General features: G+C 47.6%; 1 protein-coding gene across 5 annotated transcripts in view; it reads right to left on the reverse strand.

Annotated features, from left to right (window-relative positions):
• Window positions 1-19,452, reverse strand: part of USP54 (ubiquitin specific peptidase 54) — a 282,921-nt gene that overhangs the window by 14,568 nt on the left and 248,901 nt on the right. For all 5 annotated transcript variants that reach the window (XM_063961329.1, XM_063961328.1, XM_063961326.1 and 2 more), the window contains one exon: window positions 11,998-12,171. In XM_063961329.1, coding sequence (XP_063817399.1) covers window positions 11,998-12,171 — 174 coding nt within the window. The remainder of the gene's footprint in view (window positions 1-11,997; window positions 12,172-19,452) is intronic.

Genomic DNA, 19,452 nt, shown 5'->3' on the forward strand with positions numbered 1-19,452 from the left:
CCACACATAATCATCCAGTTTTTAATTGCTCATGTAGCTTACATAAAAACGAGTGCCTTCCGCCAGCCACTTTATAGTTGCTATGGCCACAAGGGCATTTCTCAAAACTTCTCAGCAATATTATTTAGCCAGTGTTTTCGGAGATGCATGTGCCAGCAACCCTGAGTAAAATGTCTGCCAAGTACGGTTAATAAAAAACGTTGTTGTTAATATTAAAAAAATAAAAAATAGGATTTTAATACCTACCGGTAAATCCTTTTCTCCTAGTCCGTAGAGGATGCTGGGGACTCCAAAAGGACCATGGGGTATAGACGGGATCCGCAGGAGACATGGGCACTTTAAGACTTTAAATGGGTGTGAACTGGCTCCTCCCTCTATGCCCCTCCTCCAGACCTCAGTTATAGGAACTGTGCCCAGGGAGACGGACATTTCGAGGAAAAGGATTTTTGTTAACTAAAGGTGAGATACATACCAGCTCACACCACAACACACCGTACAACATGGCTTTTAAGCAATACCAGTTAACAGCATGAACCAAAAACAGCAGCAGGCTGAACATAACCGATACACAACCTCTGTGTAACAGAAGCAATAACTATCAACACTACTGCAAAAACAGTCCGCACAGGGACGGGCGCCCAGCATCCTCTACGGACTAGGAGAAAAGGATTTACCGGTAGATATTAAAATCCTATTTTCTCTTACGTCCTAGAGGATGCTGGGGACTCCAAAAGGACCATGGGGTTTATACCAAAGCTCCAGACCGGGCGGGAGAGTGCGGAAGACTCTGCAGCACCGATTGAGCAAACATGAGGTCCTCATCAGCCAGGGTATCAAACTTGTAGAACTTAGCAAAAGTGTTTGAACCCGACCAAGTAGCTGCTCGGAAAAGTTGAAGCGCCGAGACTCCTCGGGCAGCCGCCCAAGATGAGCCCACCTTCCAGGTAGAATGGGCCTTCACTGACTTCGGTAACGGCAATCCAGCAGTAGAATGAGCATGCCGAATCGTATTACAGATCCAGCGGGCAATAGTCTGCTTGGAAGCAGGAGCCCCAATTTTGTTGGGAGCATATAGGACAAACAGAGCCTCTGATTTCCTAATCTGAGCCGTTCTGGTGACATAAATTTTTAAAGCTCTGACTACATCGAGAGACGTTGAATCAGCCAAGGCTTCCGTAGCCATAGACACCACCATAGGTTGGTTTATGTGAAACGAAGAAACCACCTTTGGCAGAAATTGTTGACGAGTTCTCAATTCCGCTCTATCCACATGGAAGATCAAATAGGGGCTCTTGTGAGACAAAGCCGCTAATTACGACACCCGCCTTGCGGACGCCAAGGCCAAAAGCATGACCACTTTCCAAGTGAGAAATTTCAACTCAACCTTTAGCAAAGGTTCAAACCAGTGCGACATAAGAAATTGCAACACCACGTGAAGGTCCCATGGTGCCACAGGTGGCACAAACGGAGGTTGGATGTGCAGTACTCCTTTCACGAAAGTCTGAACCTCTGGAAGGGCGGCCAATTCTTTTTGAAAGAAAATAGATAAGGCCAAAATCTGCACATTAATGGAGCCTAATTTTAGGCCTGCATCCACACCTGCCTGCAAAAAACGACCCAGCTGAAATTCTTCCGTAGGAGCCTTCTTGGATTCACACCAAGACACATACTTTCTCTAAATACGGTGATAATACTTTGCCGTAACCTCCTTTCTAGCCTTAAGCAGAGTGGGGATGACTTCCCCGGGAATACCTTTTCGAGCTAGGATTTGGCGTTCAACCTCTACGCCGTCAAACGCAACGGCGGTAAGTCCTGGAACACGCACGGCCCCTGCAGTAACAGATCCTCTCTCAGAGAAAGAGGCCAGGGATCTCCTATGAGTAATTCCTGAAGATCCGGATACCAGGCCCTCCGTGGCCAATCTGGAACAATGAGTATCGCCTGAACCCTTGTTCTTCTTATGATCCTTATCACTTTTGGAATGAGTGGAAGTGGAGGGAACACATATACCGACTGAAAACACCCACGGAGTTACCAGGGCGTCCACTGCAGTGGCTTGAGGGTCCCTCGACCTGGAACAATATCTCTGAAGCTTCTTGTTGAGGCGAGACGCCATCATGTCTATTTGAGGAATTCCGCAACGACTTGTCACTTCTGCAAAAACCTCTTGATGAAGACCCCACTCTCCTGGATGGAGATCGTGTCTGCTGAGGAAATCTGCTTCCCAGTTGTCCATGCCCGGAAGGAAGATCGCTGACAGAGCGCTTACATGTTTTTCAGCCCAGCGGGGAACTTTTGTGGCCTCCGCCATCGCCGCTCTGCTCTTTGTTCCGCCCTGGCGGTTTATGTACGCCACTGCTGTTACGCTGTCCGACTGAATCAGGACAGGCAGACCTCGAAGAAGGTGTTCCGCTTGTAGAAGGCCATTGTAGATGGCTCTTAATTCCAGAACGTTTATGTGCAGACAAGCTTCCTGGCTTGACCATTTTTCCCTGGAAATTTTTTTCCCTGTGTGACAGCTCCCCAGCCCCGGAGGCTTGCATCCGTGGTCACCAGGACCCAATCCTGGATCCCGAACCTGCGTCCCTCTTGGAGGTGAGAACTTTGAAGCCACCACAGGAGAGATATAAAATCCCCCCCTTCCAGACTGGAGATCACTGCTCGAAGAGATTCCATCTTGAACTTGAAACTTTTCAAATATATAGATTGAGGGATTTTAGGTTCAGGATCGGTCTGACCGAGCCATCCGGCTTTGGTACGACAAACAGGCTCGAATAAAACCCTTCTCCCCGTTGAGACGGGGGTACCGTGACAATGACACGCTGTTGACACAGCTTTTGTATCGCAGCGCACACTACTTCCCTTTCTGGCAGAGAAACTGGCAAGGCTGATTTGAAAAATCGGTGGGGGGGCACGTCTTGAAACTCCAGTTTGTACCCTTGGGACACTATTTCTAACACCCAAGGATCTAGGCCCGAGTGAAACCAGACCTGACTGAAGAGTCGGAGACGTGCCCCCACCGGTACGGACTCCCGTAGAGGAGCCCCAGCGTCATGCGGTGGACTTGGCAGAAGCCGGGGAGGACTTCTGCTCCTGGGAACCTGGCACAGCAGGCAACCTTTTTCCCCCTTCCTCTACCTTTAGAGGCAAGGAAGGACGACCCTCTTCCTCTTTTGTATTTATTGGGCCGAAAGGACTGCATCTGATAGTGAGACGTCTTTTTCTGCTGTGCAGGGACATAAGAAAGAAATGATGACTTACCCGCGGTAGCCGTAGACACCAGATCAGCGAGGCCATCACCAAACAAGACACCACCTTTATACGGGAGAGCCTCCATAGCTTTCTTAGAGTCGGCATCAGCATTCCATTGATGAATCCACAGTGCTCTCCGGACCGAGACTGCCATGGCACTGGCCCTTGATCCCAAGAGACCAATATCCCTCGCTGCATTGTTTAGGTAAGCTGCAGCATCCCTGATCTAACCGAGAGTCAAAATAAGAATTTACTCACCGGTAATTCTATTTCTCGTAGTCCGTAGTGGATGCTGGGGACTCCGTAAGGACCATGGGGAATAGACGGCTCCGCAGGAGACTGGGCACAATTAAAGAAAGATTCAGGACTATCTGGTGTGCACTGGCTCCTCCCCCTATGACCCTCCTCCAGACCTCAGTTAAGATACTGTGCCCGGAAGAGCTGACACAATAAGGAAGGATTTTGAATCCCGGGTAAGACTCATACCAGCCACACCAATCACACCGTACAACTCGTGATATGAACCCCGGTTAACAGTATGATAACAACGGAGTCTCTGAACAGATGGCTCGCAATAACAACCCGATTTGTGGAACAATAACTATTTACAAGTATTGCAGACAATCCGCACTTGGGATGGGCGCCCAGCATCCACTACGGACTACGAGAAATAGAATTACCGGTGAGTAAATTCTCATTTTCTCTGACGTCCTAGTGGATGCTGGGGACTCCGTAAGGACCATGGGGATTATACCAAAGCTCCCAAACGGGCGGGAGAGTGCGGATGACTCTGCAGCACCGAATGAGCAAACTCCAGGTCCTCCTCAGCCAGGGTATCAAATTTGTAAAATTTAGCAAAAGTGTTAGACCCTGACCAAGTAGCCGCTCGGCAAAGTTGCAGTGCCGAGACCCCTCGGGCAGCCGCCCAAGATGAGCCCACCTTCCTTGTGGAGTGGGCTTTTACTGATTTTGGCTGCGATAGTCCTACTGCAGAATGCGCAAGCTGAATAGTGTTACAAATCCAGCGAGCAATGGTCTGCTTAGAAGCAGGAGCACCCAGCTTATTGGGTGCATACAGGATAAACAGCGAATCAGTTTTCCTGACTCCAGCCGTCCTGGAAACATAAATTTTCAGGGCCCTGACTACGTCCAGCAACTTGGAATCCTCCAAGTCCCTAGTAGCCGCAGGCACCACAATAGGTTGGTTCAAGTGAAACGCTGATACCACCTTCGGGAGAAACTGAGGACGAGTCCTCAACTCTGCCCTATTATCCATATGGAAAATCAGATAAGGGCTTTTACACGACAAAGCCGCCAATTCTGATACACGCCTGGCCGAAGCCAGGGCCAACAACATGACCACTTTCCACGTGAGATATTTCAAATCCACGGTTTTAAGTGGCTCGAACCAATGTGACCTCAGGAATCCCAAACCCACATTGAGATCCCAAGGTGCCACAGGAGGCACGTAAGGAGGCTGAATATGCAGAACTCCCTTGACAAAAGTCTGAACTTCAGGCAACGAAGCCAGTTCCTTTTGAAAGAAAATCGACAGAGCCGAAATCTGGACCTTAATGGACCCCAATTTGAGGCCCATCGTCACCCCTGCTTGCAGGAATTGCAGGAAACGACCCAGTTGAAATTCCTCCGTTGGGGCCTTCCTGGCCTCACACCAAGCCACATATTTCCGCCAAATGCGGTGATAGTGGGTTGCAGTCACATCCTTCCTGGCCTTGATCAGGGTAGGAATGACTTCCTCCGGAATACCTTTTTCCTTCAGGATCCGGCGTTCAACCGCCATGCCGTCAAACGCAGCCGCGGTAAGTCTTGGAACAGGCAGGGCCCCTGCTGCAGCAGGTCCCGCCTTAGCGGTAGAGGCCATGGGTCCTCTGAGAGCATCTCTTGAAGTTCCGGGTACCAAGTTCTTCTTGGCCAATCCGGAACCACGAGTATAGTTCTCACTCTTCCCCTTCGTATTATTCTCAGCACCTTGGGAATAAGAGGCAGAGGGGGAAACACGTAAACCGACTGGTACACCCACGGTGTCACTAGAGCGTCCACAGCTATCGCCTGAGGGTCCCTTGACCTGGCGCAATATCTTTTTAGCTTTTTGTTGAGGCGGGACGCCATCATATCCACCTGTGGTCTTTCCCAACGGTTTACAATCAATCGGAAGACTTCTGGATGAAGCCCCCACTCTCCCGGGTGAAGGTCGTGTCTGCTGAGGAAGTCTGCTTCCCAGTTGTCCACACCCGGAATGAACACTGCTGACAGTGCTAGCACGTGATTTTCCGCCCATCGGAGAATCCTTGTGGCTTCTGCCATTGCCCTCCTGCTTCTTGTGCCGCCCTGTCTGTTTACATGGGCGACCGCCGTGATGTTGTCTGATTGGATCAGAACCGGTTTGTTTTGAAGCAGGGGACTTGCTTGGCATAGGGCATTGTAAATGGCTCTTAGCTCCAGGATATTTATGTGTAGTGAAATCTCCTGATTTGACCACAGCCCTTGGAAATTTCTTCCCTGTGTGACTGTTCCCCAGCCCCGAAGGCTGGCATCCGTGGTCACCAGGACCCAGTCCTGTATTCCGAATCTGCGGCCCTCTAGTAGATGAGCCCTCTGCAGCCACCACAGTAGTGACACCCTGGTCCTTGCCGACAGGGTTATCCGCTGCTGCATCTGGAGATGCGACCCGGACCATTGGTCCAACAGGTCCCACTGGAAAATCCTTGCGTGGAACCTTCCGAATGGAATTGCTTCGTACGAAGCTACCATTTTTCCCAGGACTCGCGTGCATTGATGTACCGACACCTGTCCTGGTTTTAGGAGGTTTCTGACTAGAGATGACAACTCCTCGGCTTTTTCCACTGGAAGAAACACTTTTTTCTGGTCTGTGTCCAGAATCATTCCCAGGAACAGAAGACGTGTCGTCGGGACCAGCTGTGACTTTGGGATATTGAGAATCCAGCCGTGCTGCTGCAGCACTTCCCGAGAAAGTGCTACCCCCACTAACAACTGTTCCTTGGACCTCGCCTTTATCAGGAGATCGTCCAAGTACGGGATAATTAAAACCCCCTTCTTCCGAAGGAGTATCATCATTTCGGCCATTACCTTGGTAAAGACCCTCGGTGCCGTGGATAACCCAAACGGCAGCGTCTGGAACTGATAGTGACAGTCCTGTACCACAAACCTGAGGTACTCCTGGTGAGGAGGGTAAATGGGGACATGCAGGTAGGCATCCTTGATGTCCAGGGAGACCATGTAATCCCCCTCGTCCAGGCTCGCAATAACCGCCCTGAGCGATTCCATCTTGAACTTGAATCTGTTGATATATGTGTTCAAGGATTTTAAATTTAAGATGGGTCTCACCGAACCGTCCGGTTTCGGTACCACAAACATTGTGGAATAGTAACCCTTTCCTTGTTGAAGGAGGGGTACCTTGACAATCACTTGCTGTGAATACAGTTTTTGGATAGCCACCAACACTGCCTCCCTGGCAGAGGGAGTTGCTGGTAAGGCAGATTTTAGGAAACGGCGGGGGGGAGACGCCTCGAATTCCAGCCTGTACCCCTGAGATACTACTTGAAGGATCCAGGGATCCACCTGTGAGAGAGCCCACTGTGCGCTGAAATTTCTGAGACGGGCCCCCACCGTACCCGGGTCCGCCTGTGAAGCCCCAGCGTCATGCTGTGGACTTACCGGACGCGGGGGAGGACTTCTGCTCTTGGGAACTGGCTGTATGCTGCAGTTTTTTCCCTCTACCTTTGCCTCTCGGCAGAAAGGATGCGCCTCTAGCCCTCTTGTTTTTATGGGGCCGAAAGGACTGTACTTGATAATACGGTGCTTTCTTTTGTTGTGGGGTAGCCTGTGGCAAAAATGTCGATTTCCCAGCCGTAGCTGTGGAAATGAGATCTGAAAGACCATCCCCAAACAGTTCCACCCCCTTATAAGGCAAAACTTCCATGTGCCTTTTTGAATCGGCATCACCTGACCACTGCCGAGTCCATAACCCCCTTCTGGCGGCAATGGACATTGCGCTTATTTTTGATGCCAGCCGGCAAATATCCCTCTGTGCATCACGCATGTATAAGACAGCGTCTTTTATATGCTCTATTGTCAGCAAAATATTGTCCCTATCCAGAGTATCAATATTATCCGACAGGGAATCTGACCACGCAGCAGCAGCACTGCACATCCATGCCGATGCAATCGCTGGTCGCAATATAATGCCCGTGTGTGTATATATAGCTTTTAGGGTAGCCTCCTGCTTTCTCTCAGCAGGTTCCTTTAGGGCGGCCGTATCCGGAGACGGTAGTGCCACCTTTTTTGATAAACGTGTAAGCGCTTTATCTACCCTAGGGGGTGTTTCCCAACGTGACCTATCCTCTGGCGGGAAAGGGTACGCTGCCAATAACCGTTTAGAAATTATCAATTTCTTATCGGGGGAAGTCCACGCTTCCTCACACACCTCATTTAATTCCTCAGATGCAGGAAAAACTACTGGTAGTTTTTTCTCACCAAACATAATACCCTTTTTTGTGGTACCTGGGGTACTATCAGAAATGTGTAATACATTTTTCATTGCCTCAATCATGTAACGGGTGGCCCTATTGGAAGGTACACTAGTCTCATCGTCGTCGACACTGGAGTCGGTATCCGTGTCCACATCTGTGTCTGCCATCTGAGGTAGCGGGCGTTTTAAAGCCCCTGATGACATTTGAGACGCTTGGACAGGCACAAGCTGAGTAGCCGGCTGTCCTATGTCGTCAAACCTTTTATGTAAGGAGCTGACACTGTCACGTAATTCCTTCCATAAGTCCATCCACACAGGTGTCGACCCCGCAGGGGGTGACATCACATTCACAGGCATTTGCTCTGCCTCCACATCATTATCCTCATCATACATGTCGACACAGCAGTACCGACACACAGCACACACACAGGGAATGCTCTGACAGAGGACAGGACCCCACAAAGCCCTTTGGGGAGACAGAGGTAGAGTATGCCAGCACACACCAGAGCGCTATATAACACAGGGATATCACTATACAGAGTGTTTTCCCCTATAGCTGCTTGTATTATATATACTGCGCCTAAATTTATTGCCCCCCCTCTCTTTTTTACCCTTTCTGTAGTGCAGGACTGCAGGGGAGAGAGCCAGGGAGCGATCCTTCCAGCGGAGCTGTGAGGGAAAATGGCGCCAGTGTGCTGAGGAAGATGGCTCCGCCCCTTTTTCGGCGGGCTTTCTCCCGCTGTTTGTGTAAATCTGGCAGGGGTAATTTACACCTATATAACCTCTAGGGCTATATATGGTGTCAGTTTTGCCAGCCAAGGTGTTAATATTGCTGCTCAGGGCGCCCCCCCCCCAGCGCCCTGCACCCATCAGTGACCGGAGTGTGTGGTGTGCATGAGGAGCAATGGCGCACAGCTGCAGTGCTGTGCGCTACCTTGGAGAAGACAGAAGTCTTCAGCCGCCGATTTTCCGGACACTTCTTGCTTCTGGCTCTGTAAGGGGGACGGCGGCGCGGCTCCGGGACCGGACGACGAGGTCGGGTCCTGTGTGCGATCCCTCTGGAGCTAATGGTGTCCAGTAGCCTAAGAAGCCCAAGCTACCACCAGTTAGGTAGGTTCGCTTCTTCTCCCCTTAGTCCCTCGTTGCAGTGAGCCTGTTGCCAGCAGGTCTCACTGTAAAATAAAAAACCTAAAATATACTTTCTTTCTAGGAGCTCAGGAGAGCCTCCTAGTGTGCACCCGGCTCGGCCGGGCACAGAAATCTTAACTGAGGTCTGGAGGAGGGTCATAGGGGGAGGAGCCAGTGCACACCAGATAGTCCTGAATCTTTCTTTAATTGTGCCCAGTCTTCTGCGGAGCCGTCTATTCCCCATGGTCCTTACGGAGTCCCCAGCATCCACTAGGACGTCAGAGAAAAGAATGCTATCCCTATCCAGGGTATCCATGTCAGATGCAAAGTTATCTGCCCACTTACCAATAGCGCTACTCACCCATGCCGACGCCACGGCAGGTCTAAGCAGAGCACATGTAGTGACATAAATGGATATTAAGGTAGTTTCCTGCTTACAATTCGCAGGGTCCTTTAGGGCAGCCGTGTCAGGAGACGCAAGCGCCACCTTTTTGGACAGTTGTGACAGAGCCTTGTCCACACTGGGAGAGGACTCCCATTTTTCCCTGTCCTCAGAGGGGAAAGGATATGCCATTAGAATTCTCTTAGGAATCTGTCACCTTTTGTCAGGAGATTCCCAAGCTTTTTCACAAAGAGTGTTCAGCTCATGAGAGGGGGGAAACGTCACCTCAGGTTTTTTACCCTCCGGGAACGAGCAGCTAGGCGCACCAAGTGATCGGACCCTCTGGAGCTAATGGTGTCCAGTAGCCTAAGAAGCAGAGCCTTTGAACTCACAGAAGTAGGTCTGCTTCTCTCCCCTCAGTCCCACGATGCAGGGAGCCTGTTGCCAGCAGTGCTCCCTGAACACAAAAAACCTAACAAAAGTATTTTTTACAGAGAAACTCAGGAGAGCTCCCCTGTGAGTGTCCAGTCTCTCTGGGCACAAAATCTAACTGAGGTCTGGAGGAGGGGCATAGAGGGAGGATTTTAAATGAGTTCACACTCATTTAAAGTCTTAAAGTGCCCATGTCTCCTGCGGATCCCATCTATACCCCATGGTCCTTTTGGAGTCCCCAGCATCCTCTAGGACGTAAGAGAAAATTGCATTCCGCACATTCAATACGATCCTAATAACCAATGTACAGTACACCTGCTCATGTTTCATCCTAGGTCACAAGCCAAACTAAAAGGACAAGAGTGCAAGTAAGTTAAAGGGAACCCTATGGCCCCAATTCAATTCTGGGCCAAGTGACATTGATAATCTTATTTGCCTATTACAGTACCCTAATCATTCTGTGCACTGCTATGGTTTGTGAGGAACAAGTAGCTGTCTGCGATGTGTCCGTTCCCTTATATGAAAGACATATCGGGGCATATGTATCAAAGACTGGAGAGAAATAAAACAGTGAAAGATTTCTACTGTTTAGTAACAATGGAATTCTGTCATTGAGGCCCAGATTTATCAAGCCTTAGAGAGTGATAAATTGCGGATGATAAAGTACCAGCCAATCAGCTCCTAACTGCCATGTAGTAGCAGGCTGTGTTTGAAAGGTTATGGATCAGTGGTTCGACCTGCATTAGGTTGACAGTCAATAGGTCGACCACTAATGGTCGACAATAACATGGTCAACACAGGAAAAAGGTTGACAGGTTAAAATGGACGACACAGTACAGGTCAACACATAAAAAAGGTCGACATAACATTTTAAAACATTTTGGTGGCTTTATTTTTTTTTGCGTAACATGACCGGGAACCCCACTTAGTGCCCCGCGTCCCCCAGGTTACTCATCTCAATTGTAGACCCAATTGTAGACCATGTGGATGGTGAAGTATGAAAAAGTTAAAAAGCAATAAAAAATAAAATAAAATAAAGTCACGTCGACCTTTTTCTTGTGTTGACCATTTTAACGCATTGACCTATTCATGTGTCAAACATGTAAATGTCAACCAATAGTGGTTGACAATGTCGACCTACCATCCAGATACCCTTTGAAAAATGACAGTTAGGAGCTGATTGGTTGGTATTTTATCTCTCTCCAAGCTTTGATACATATGCCTCACTGAGCTCTTTGCTTGTAACAGAAAGATTCTATAGCAGAAACCGTAAAACCCGTCTTATACTAAGAATGTGGAGGCCAACAGCAATAGGGTCAATAGCATTACTGTTGAATCAGCTTTTCCAAATAAGGACTTCATCAACACTACACTAGATAAACGACACAATCTCACAACAAGTTATGTGTTCATAATGATGTTCATTACAACAGAGAGGCTATTTATTTATGAACATTTTTTTAACATTTATATAGTGCCAATATATTATGTTGCGCTTTGGAAATTATATATATTACAGCCAGACAGCCCATGTATGCAAAAATAATGCTGCTCAATATTTAACTTTGTAAGTGTACCAGTCACCTGAAATATAGAATTTGGTTGCATAATGTTTTCTCACAAGGGCATGGTAGTTTTAAATATCATGTGATTATGCAGAGCCAATCAGTACTGTGCTTGTAAAAAGGGCAGTGCACTAGCGTAAAATCAATGGGCAGCATGGCTTTCCGAATGCAGGTGCACGAGCCCCCACGTTAGCCCTACGGACGGTCATATTAGCATAAGATAGTAAATCAGGCTTCCGCGGGTGCCACTACATGCGTGACTCAGAATTAGCCCCTTAGTCACATAAAAAAAAGTTAATATAACCGTAGTTCGCCAGCTCTGTAACATACAGTAATAATTGCTTAATCATTTCCATTAAAGGAGATGTCCATCAACATAGAGTAATACTAGTCAATATATTGTGTGTCAGCATACTGCGAAAGGGATCAGACTCTAAAGTTCTGCTGGCTGAGTGTAAGTCGCTATTAAATACTAACAATGGGTGGACATCTCATTTACTGTGTAGGTGGCAAAACCCCTTTAGGTGACCAGAACGAATATATATTTATTTTCTGCTTGAAGTCCCGTACAACGCTGGCTCATCTGAGACTCACTAATCTGTTGCCAAGAACACAGAGTGACAGCACAGAACAACATTAAAGTGTTGAAGCTAACAATATTGGCAGAACAGAGAAACAAAATGTATCTCCATTTTCTTGGCTGATAATTCCACAATGAAGCAAATTACCCTGGTTCTGTAACTCATCCAAATCTAAAAACCGCCGAGGTCGTGGGTTAAATCCCATTGCAACCTCAATTTCCTTCTCTCGTTTCCAGCGCAGCTCCTGCTCCCTGGCCCTTCTGGCCACTTCCTCTTGAAGTTCGTCCAGTTCACTCTTCATAGGCAAAGGTCCCTCTGTTGCTACAAATGTAATACAGAAATGTGCTGAATAACCACAGTGCTGGCAGAGCGTAGGATTTATTTGTATAAAGTCTGTTGGTTGTTGTGTCTAAAACAGATTCTAATTTCATTTTACCATAACATATGGTAGCGAGGCCTAATAATGAACAGATTTTTTTTTGTATTTCGTATTTGTTACTAAATAATGGTTTATAATAGGATCGTTACAAGGGCGTAATAGGATGGTGAGCTTATTATAGAGATATGAATACCCCATAGCATAACAAATTATGTAACAATGTATTAAGAGATGATCAAATACAGAAATGGCTCTCCCGAGAGTCCCTTTGTACTTCTAAAAGAGTTCAGACCATTGTGATCTAACTGCTCAGTTATTACAACAGCAAGGAGATCCATCCAACTTCCAATAAGGACTGGGCACATCACAGCAATGTGATATATAAAAGTTACTATTCATTTGCTGGCTTTAGATTGTGTACATTGCTCACATTGGGGTTAATGTAGGTTATTACTGGCCTGTAAGAAACATGAAGGCCTTTCAGCCAGGACAAGTTAATAAGACATGTGCAAAGGAGGTCTACTCATCAGGATCACTTTCTGTACTTAGGGCTACTCTCTACATAACCCTAATCTAACACTACAGAAACTACGGATCAAACAACCAGTGCATGTAAACGTCATTTACCAAGTAAAATAGCTCTTTGAAATCTCACTATATCCTTTCCCAGATTGGTGCTTTCCAATAACATTTCCATGGCATTGCTTTAAAAGTTCTTTGATATTCACGATGAAGCTCACGTTTGGAAATGCACTTAAAACAACTGTAGGACTTCTCTCTATTTTTTTTTTTTTTAAATAAACTGAAAGACAGGGGGGCTAATGTTGCAATTCATTATAAAAAAAAAATTGGATTTTAAATACCTACCAGTAAATCCTTTTCTCGTAGTCCATAAGGGATATTGGGGACACATTAGTACGATGGGTATAGATGGGGTCCAAAGGAGCCAGTGCACTTTAAATTTCTTCCACTGGTTGTGCTTGCTCCTCCCCTCTATGCCCTCTCCTACAGGCAGTTATAGGTAAAACAGTGCTCAAAGGAGAAATTACATACTTAAGTGAAGGAACATAACAACGAGAAGTGTGGTGAGATTTATACACCAGCACACGAAAACATAACTGGGCCAGCAACACCAGGCAACATAAACCGCAACAACTGAACAGGTAACACATAACAGAGAACCTGCAGAAAGTTACCGCACAGAGGCGGGCGCCCATTATCCTTTATGGACTACAAGAAAAGGATTTACCGGTAGGTATTTAAAATCCTATTTTCACTAGCATCCATAAGGGATATTGGGGACACATTAGTAAGATGGGGCTGTCCCAAAGCTTGTAGAACTTCACAAAGGTGTTCTTCCCCGACCAGGTAGCAGCTCGACATAGTTGCAGGGCCGAGACTCCACGGGCAGCCGCCCAGAAAGAGCCCACTGATCTAGTAGAGTGTGCCTTTAGAGACTTAGGAACAGGTAAGGCTGCCGACACATAGGTCTGTAGGATAGTAAGCTGAATCCAACGAGCAATGGACTGCTTTGAAGCAGGGCAACCCTTTTTCTGCGCATCATGGAGCACGAACAAGGAATCAGTCTTTCTGATCCGAGCTGCACGCTTGACATAGATCTTCAAGGCACACACAGCATCCAATGCATCCGGAGGAGCAGAAGCGTCAGAACAGGACAGAACAATAGGTTGATTCAGATGAAACGCAGAGACAACCTTCGGTAGGAACTGCTGTCTAGTCCGGAGCTGTTAGGATCTCCTGCTCTGTGCTGCCACGTCGCCATGGCAACCGGGAGGCAAGTGTTAGCGAAGTAACCTGAGCGCAGCTGATACCCCGTTCCGGGTTTTTACTGTGTAGTGGTTACAGGCTCTGTGCACGGCAGGGAATCCGGCGCTGGTTTTGTGCTCACAGTCTGTGAGGTCTGAGTGGGGCGTGGACAGCACCTGCTATATAAACCATCCTCTCAGGCTAGGCAAATGCTGCTGAATCTTTGTTTGTTAGTCAGTTCCAGAGAGTTAGCTAGTACTGTGTGACTTTGTATTTACTTGTTGCTTACTGCGAATAGGCCTTGGGATTCGGTACTTCATTCTGCCAATCCGGACCTAGCAGTAAGACTCGAGTCAGTTGTTTGACCTGCTGGGGTTCTTTTGCTATTCTGTGAACCCAGCAGGTTTGCGGCTGTACTCTCAGACCTGCTTGCTTAATCCTCCCTCACTGTGCAGGGCGTCCAGGTGTCAGTTTAGTGGCAGTAAGCTGAACCTGTGCCCTGCAAGTGGGGGTTAGGATTGTGGATACTCTCCTTGTGTCTATATTTCTATCTCTGACCAAGGAGTTTATTCCCACACCCGTTGGTAACCCTTTGGGGTTTTTTCTGTTGCTCTTAGCAACATCATTTCAGGTGCTCCACATGTTAAATCACTACACATCGCTTCATTGTCCGCTCTATTCCATCTGAGCATTCCTGACACTAGGGAGACACCCAATTCCTGAGCCTTTGGGCTTCTCCGTTCACTTTGTGTTTATTAGTTATTCCATCACCTCCTGTGTATGTTATGTTATACTGTCTGTGAGTTCGTTTGCTTCGCTTCCCTCTCTGTTCATACACCGGTATACTCCTGTTAGCACTGGTGTGCGTAACAGGAGCTCTGCTCTGTCCTCGTAAAAGACCAAATACAGGCTTTTATACGACAAGGCCCCCAATTCCGAGACACGTCTAGCAGAAGCCAGGGCCAGTAACTTCACAGTCTTCCACGTGAGGTACTTGTCTTCTACCGTCATCAGAGTTTCAAATCAGGAGGACTGTAGAAATCGTAATACCACATCCAAATTCCAAGGTGCCGTAGGCAGCCCAAACGGAGGTTGGATGTGAAGTACCCCCTTGCAAAAATGTCTGAACTTCAGGCAGTATAGCCAACTTCTTTTGGAAGAAGATTGAAAGAGACAAAATCTGACCCTTAATGGATCCCAGACGTAAGCCTTGATCCACTCCAGCCTGCAGGAAACAAAGAAATCTTCCCAAGTGAAATTCGGCAGATGGATATGTGGGTTCCTCGCACCAGGAGACGTATCTCTGCCAGATATTATGATAGTGTTTTGACGTCACAGGTTTTCTGGCTTGCACCATAGTGGCAATTACCTTTTTGGAAAGTCCCTTGTGAGCTAGGATGTTCAGCTCAACTTCCATGCCGTCAAACGAAGCCGCTGTAAATCCGGGTAGATGAACTATCCTTGATGAAGAAGAGCTCTTCTGAGTGGTAGAGGCCATGGGTCTTTGACGGACATGTCCAGAAGATCCGCGTACCACGCTCTCCGGGGCAAGAGAACTGCTTGTACTCCTTGATGCCGGATCCTCTTGAGCACCTTTGGGATCAACGGAATCGGAGGAAATATGTAGACCAGCTGGTAAGGCCAAGGCGCACGCCTGAGGGTCTCTGGTTCGCGAGCAATAGGATCGAAGTTTCTTGTTGAAGTGAGACGCCATCATGTCGGTCTGGGGGCAACCACACCGGTCGATGATCTGTTGAAACACTTGAGGATGCAGGCCCCACTCCCCTGGGTGGAGATCGTGGCGACTCAGGAAGTCCGCTTCCCAGTTGTCTACCTCCGGAATGAAGATTGCGGACAGTGCTATTGCATTTCTTTCCGCCCAGAGGAGTATTCTTGATACTTCTCGCATGCAGGCCCTGCTTTTTGTCCCTCTTTGTCGATTGATGTACGCCACAGCTGTGGCGTTGTCAGACTGTACCTGGATTGCCTGATCCCGGAGCAGAAGGGTTGCCTAAATCAGGGCATTGTAGATAGCCCGAAGTTCCAGGATGTTGATTGGAAGTAGGGCCTCTTGGGCAGACCACCTGCCCTGGAACTGCACCCCTTGGGTGACAGACTCGCATCCGTCGTGAGGAGAATCCAATCCCGAATCCCGAAGCGTCAACCTTCCTGGAGATTGGAAAACTGCAGCCACCACAGGCGTGAAATCCTGAACCAGGGCAATAGTTGAATCATCCGATGCATCTGAAGATGGGAACCGGACCACTTGTTCAGGATGTCAATTTGAAAGGGTCTGGCATGGAACCGTCCATACTAAATGGCCTCGTACGAGGCTACCATCTTTCCCAACAATCTTATGCAAAGATGAATGGAAACTCGAGTCGATCGAAGAACCATGCAAACCATTTCCTGGAGAGTTCTCACTTTGTCCTCTGGGAGGAACACTTTCTGCGCTACAGTATCCAGTAGCATTCCCAGAAACAGGAGCCGCTGAGATGGCTCCAGATGGGACTTCTGTTGATTGAGGATCCACCCGTGATGTGACAGAAGGTGTATAGTGCGAACTATATGGAGCAGTAGGAGCTCCCGGGAACTCGCTTTTATCAGGAGATCGTCCAGGTAAGGAACCACGTTGACCCCGTGGACCCTGAGCTGGAACATCATTTCCACCATTACCTTCGTGAACACCCTCAGAGCTGTAGACAGGCTAAAAGGGTAATGCCTGGATCTGGTAGTGATTGTTCAGCAGGGCGAACCTCAGATAGGCCTGATGAGGAGGCCAAATTGAGATATGGAGGTAGGCGTCCTTGATATCCAGGGACACTAGGAATTCCTGACGTTCCAGGCCTGTGATCACTGCTCTCAAAAGATTCCATCTTGAATTTGAAAAGCTTTAGGTAAGGATTCAAGGACTTCAGATTCAAAATTAGCCTCACAGACCCGTCTGGTTTTGGCATAACGAACAGACTGCAGTAGTAACCTTGTCCTTGCTGTTGCAGGGGTACTGGAACAATAACTTGGGACTGTACCAACTTTGTGATGGCCTGTAGTAGCGTAACATGCATATTTTCCAAAGGTGGTAAGCTTGATTTGAAAAACCGTTGGGGAGGAGCACCGTCGAACTCCAGCTTGTAACCCTGAGAAATAAAGGTCCCTTACCCAGGCGTCCTGGCAGGAACTGTCCCAGGTGTGGCTGAAGTGACGTAACCGGGATCCCACCTCGAGATCCTCCCGGGGTGGGCGGGAACTGTCATGCTGAGGTCATTGCGGAAGCTGAACTGGTGCTCTGTTCTTGAGAGCCGGCAACGGCTAGTTTCTTAGGTTTAGCCCTGGTGCCTCTAGCTGCCTTTGATGCACCTCTGTCCCTATATAGAAATCTGGTGGACCGAAAGGACTGAGTAGACGGCCCCGGGTAGGCACGTCTAGCAGGCGGGGGCCCCGAGGGAAGAAATGCGGATTTCCCAGCAGTAACTTTGGAGATCCATGCATCCAATTAGCCTTCGAAAAGCCATTCATCTGTAAAGGTAAGAGATTCCACATTGTGGACATCTGATATTTCTTATCTGGATTCTTCCAGGCTAGCTTAATTAAATCATCTAAATCATCTAATTCTTTAGAATCAGGAAATGTGACAGTCAGTTTGTCTTGAGTGAGGAAAAAATAAGATTTTAAACCTACCGGTAAATCTTTTTCTCGTAGTCTGTAGAGAATGCTGGGGACTCCGTAAGGACCATGGGGAATAGACGGGCTCCGCAGGAGACATGGGCACTTTAAGAAAGAATTTAGTTCCTGGTGTGCACTGGCTCCTCCCTCTATGCCCCTCCTCCAGACCTCAGAGAAACTGTGCCCAGAGGAGATGGACAGTACGAGGAAAGGATTTTGTTAATCCAAGGGCAAGATTCATACCAGCCACACCAATCACACCGTATAACTTGTGATAACAACCCAGTTAACAGTATGAAAAAACAACATAGCATCAGTTCAGGACCGATGCAACTATAACATAACCCTTATTGAAGCAATAACTATATACAAGTATTGCAGAAGTTGTCCGCACTTGGGACGGGGGCCCAGCATCCTCTACGGACTACGAGGAAAAGATTTACCGGTAGGTTTAAAATCTTATTTTCTCTAACGTCCTAGAGGATGCTAGGGACTCCGTAAGGACCATGGGGATTATACCAAAGCTCCCAAACGGGCGGGAGAGTGCGGATGACTCTGCAGCACCGATTGAGCAAACAAGAGGTCCTCCTCAGCCAGGGTATCAAACTTGTAGAACTTAGCAAAAGTGTTTGCGTAGGAGCACCATTATATCTGCCAATTACCCTGAAATTGGTAATGACAATCCTGTACCGCAATTGTCAGGTACGCCTGATGGGGTGGATAAATGGGAACATGAAGGTATGCAGCCTTTATGTCTAGATACACCATCAAATCCCCCCCTTCCAGGCTGGCGATGATCGCTCTGGGCGATTCCACTTTAAATTTGAACCTTTTCCCGTATAGGTTCAGAGATTATAATTTTAAATAGGTCTGACCGAACCGTACGGTTTCGGGACTACAGCCAAGGTTGAGTCATATCGCCTTCCTTGTTGCAGGAGGGGAACCTTGCGCACCACCTGTTGGAGATACAATGTGTGAATTGTATTTAATATTATCTCCCTTTCTGGGGGAGAAGCCGGTAGGTCCGATAAGGAAAAACCGGCGAGTAAGCACCTTTCGAATTCCAGCTTGTAACCCTGAGAAACAATTTTGTATTGCCCCGGGATCCACCTGTGAGTGAACTCAGATGTGGCTGAAGAGTCGAAGACGTGCTCCCACTGGGACGGACTCCCTTAGCGGAGCTCCAGCGTCATGCGGTGGATGTAGTAGAGGCCGCGGAGGACTTCTGTTCCTGGGAACTAGCTGTGCCCTGTGCCCTTACCTCTGGTAAGAAAGGACGCTCCTCGTACTTTGGTATTCTGCGACCGAAAGGACTGCATTTGATAATGTCGTGCTTTCTTAGGCTGTCAGGGAATATAAGGCAAAAGATCAGAATTACCAGCTATAGCTGTGGAGACCAGGTCCGAGAGCCCTTCTCCACACAATTCCTCAGCCTTGTAAGGTAAACCTTTCATATGCCTCTTTTAATCGGCATCACCTGTCCATTGCATGTTCCACAGGACACGTCTAGCAGAAATCGACATAGCGTTGACTCTAGAACCCAGTAGACTAATGTCTCTTTGGGCATGTTATATATATATATATATATATATATATATATATATATATATATATATATATATATATATAAACACAAGACAGCATCTTTTATATATATATATATATATATATATATATATATATATACACATACATACACACACACACACACACACACTAGGGTCAATAACATGGTATCCTTATCTAGGGTTTCAATCTCCGCTGATAAGGTATTTGTCCACGCTGCTACAGCA

Source organism: Pseudophryne corroboree, chromosome 3, assembly GCF_028390025.1.
Source record: "Pseudophryne corroboree isolate aPseCor3 chromosome 3, aPseCor3.hap2, whole genome shotgun sequence".
Taxonomy (NCBI): Eukaryota; Metazoa; Chordata; class Amphibia; order Anura; family Myobatrachidae; genus Pseudophryne; species Pseudophryne corroboree.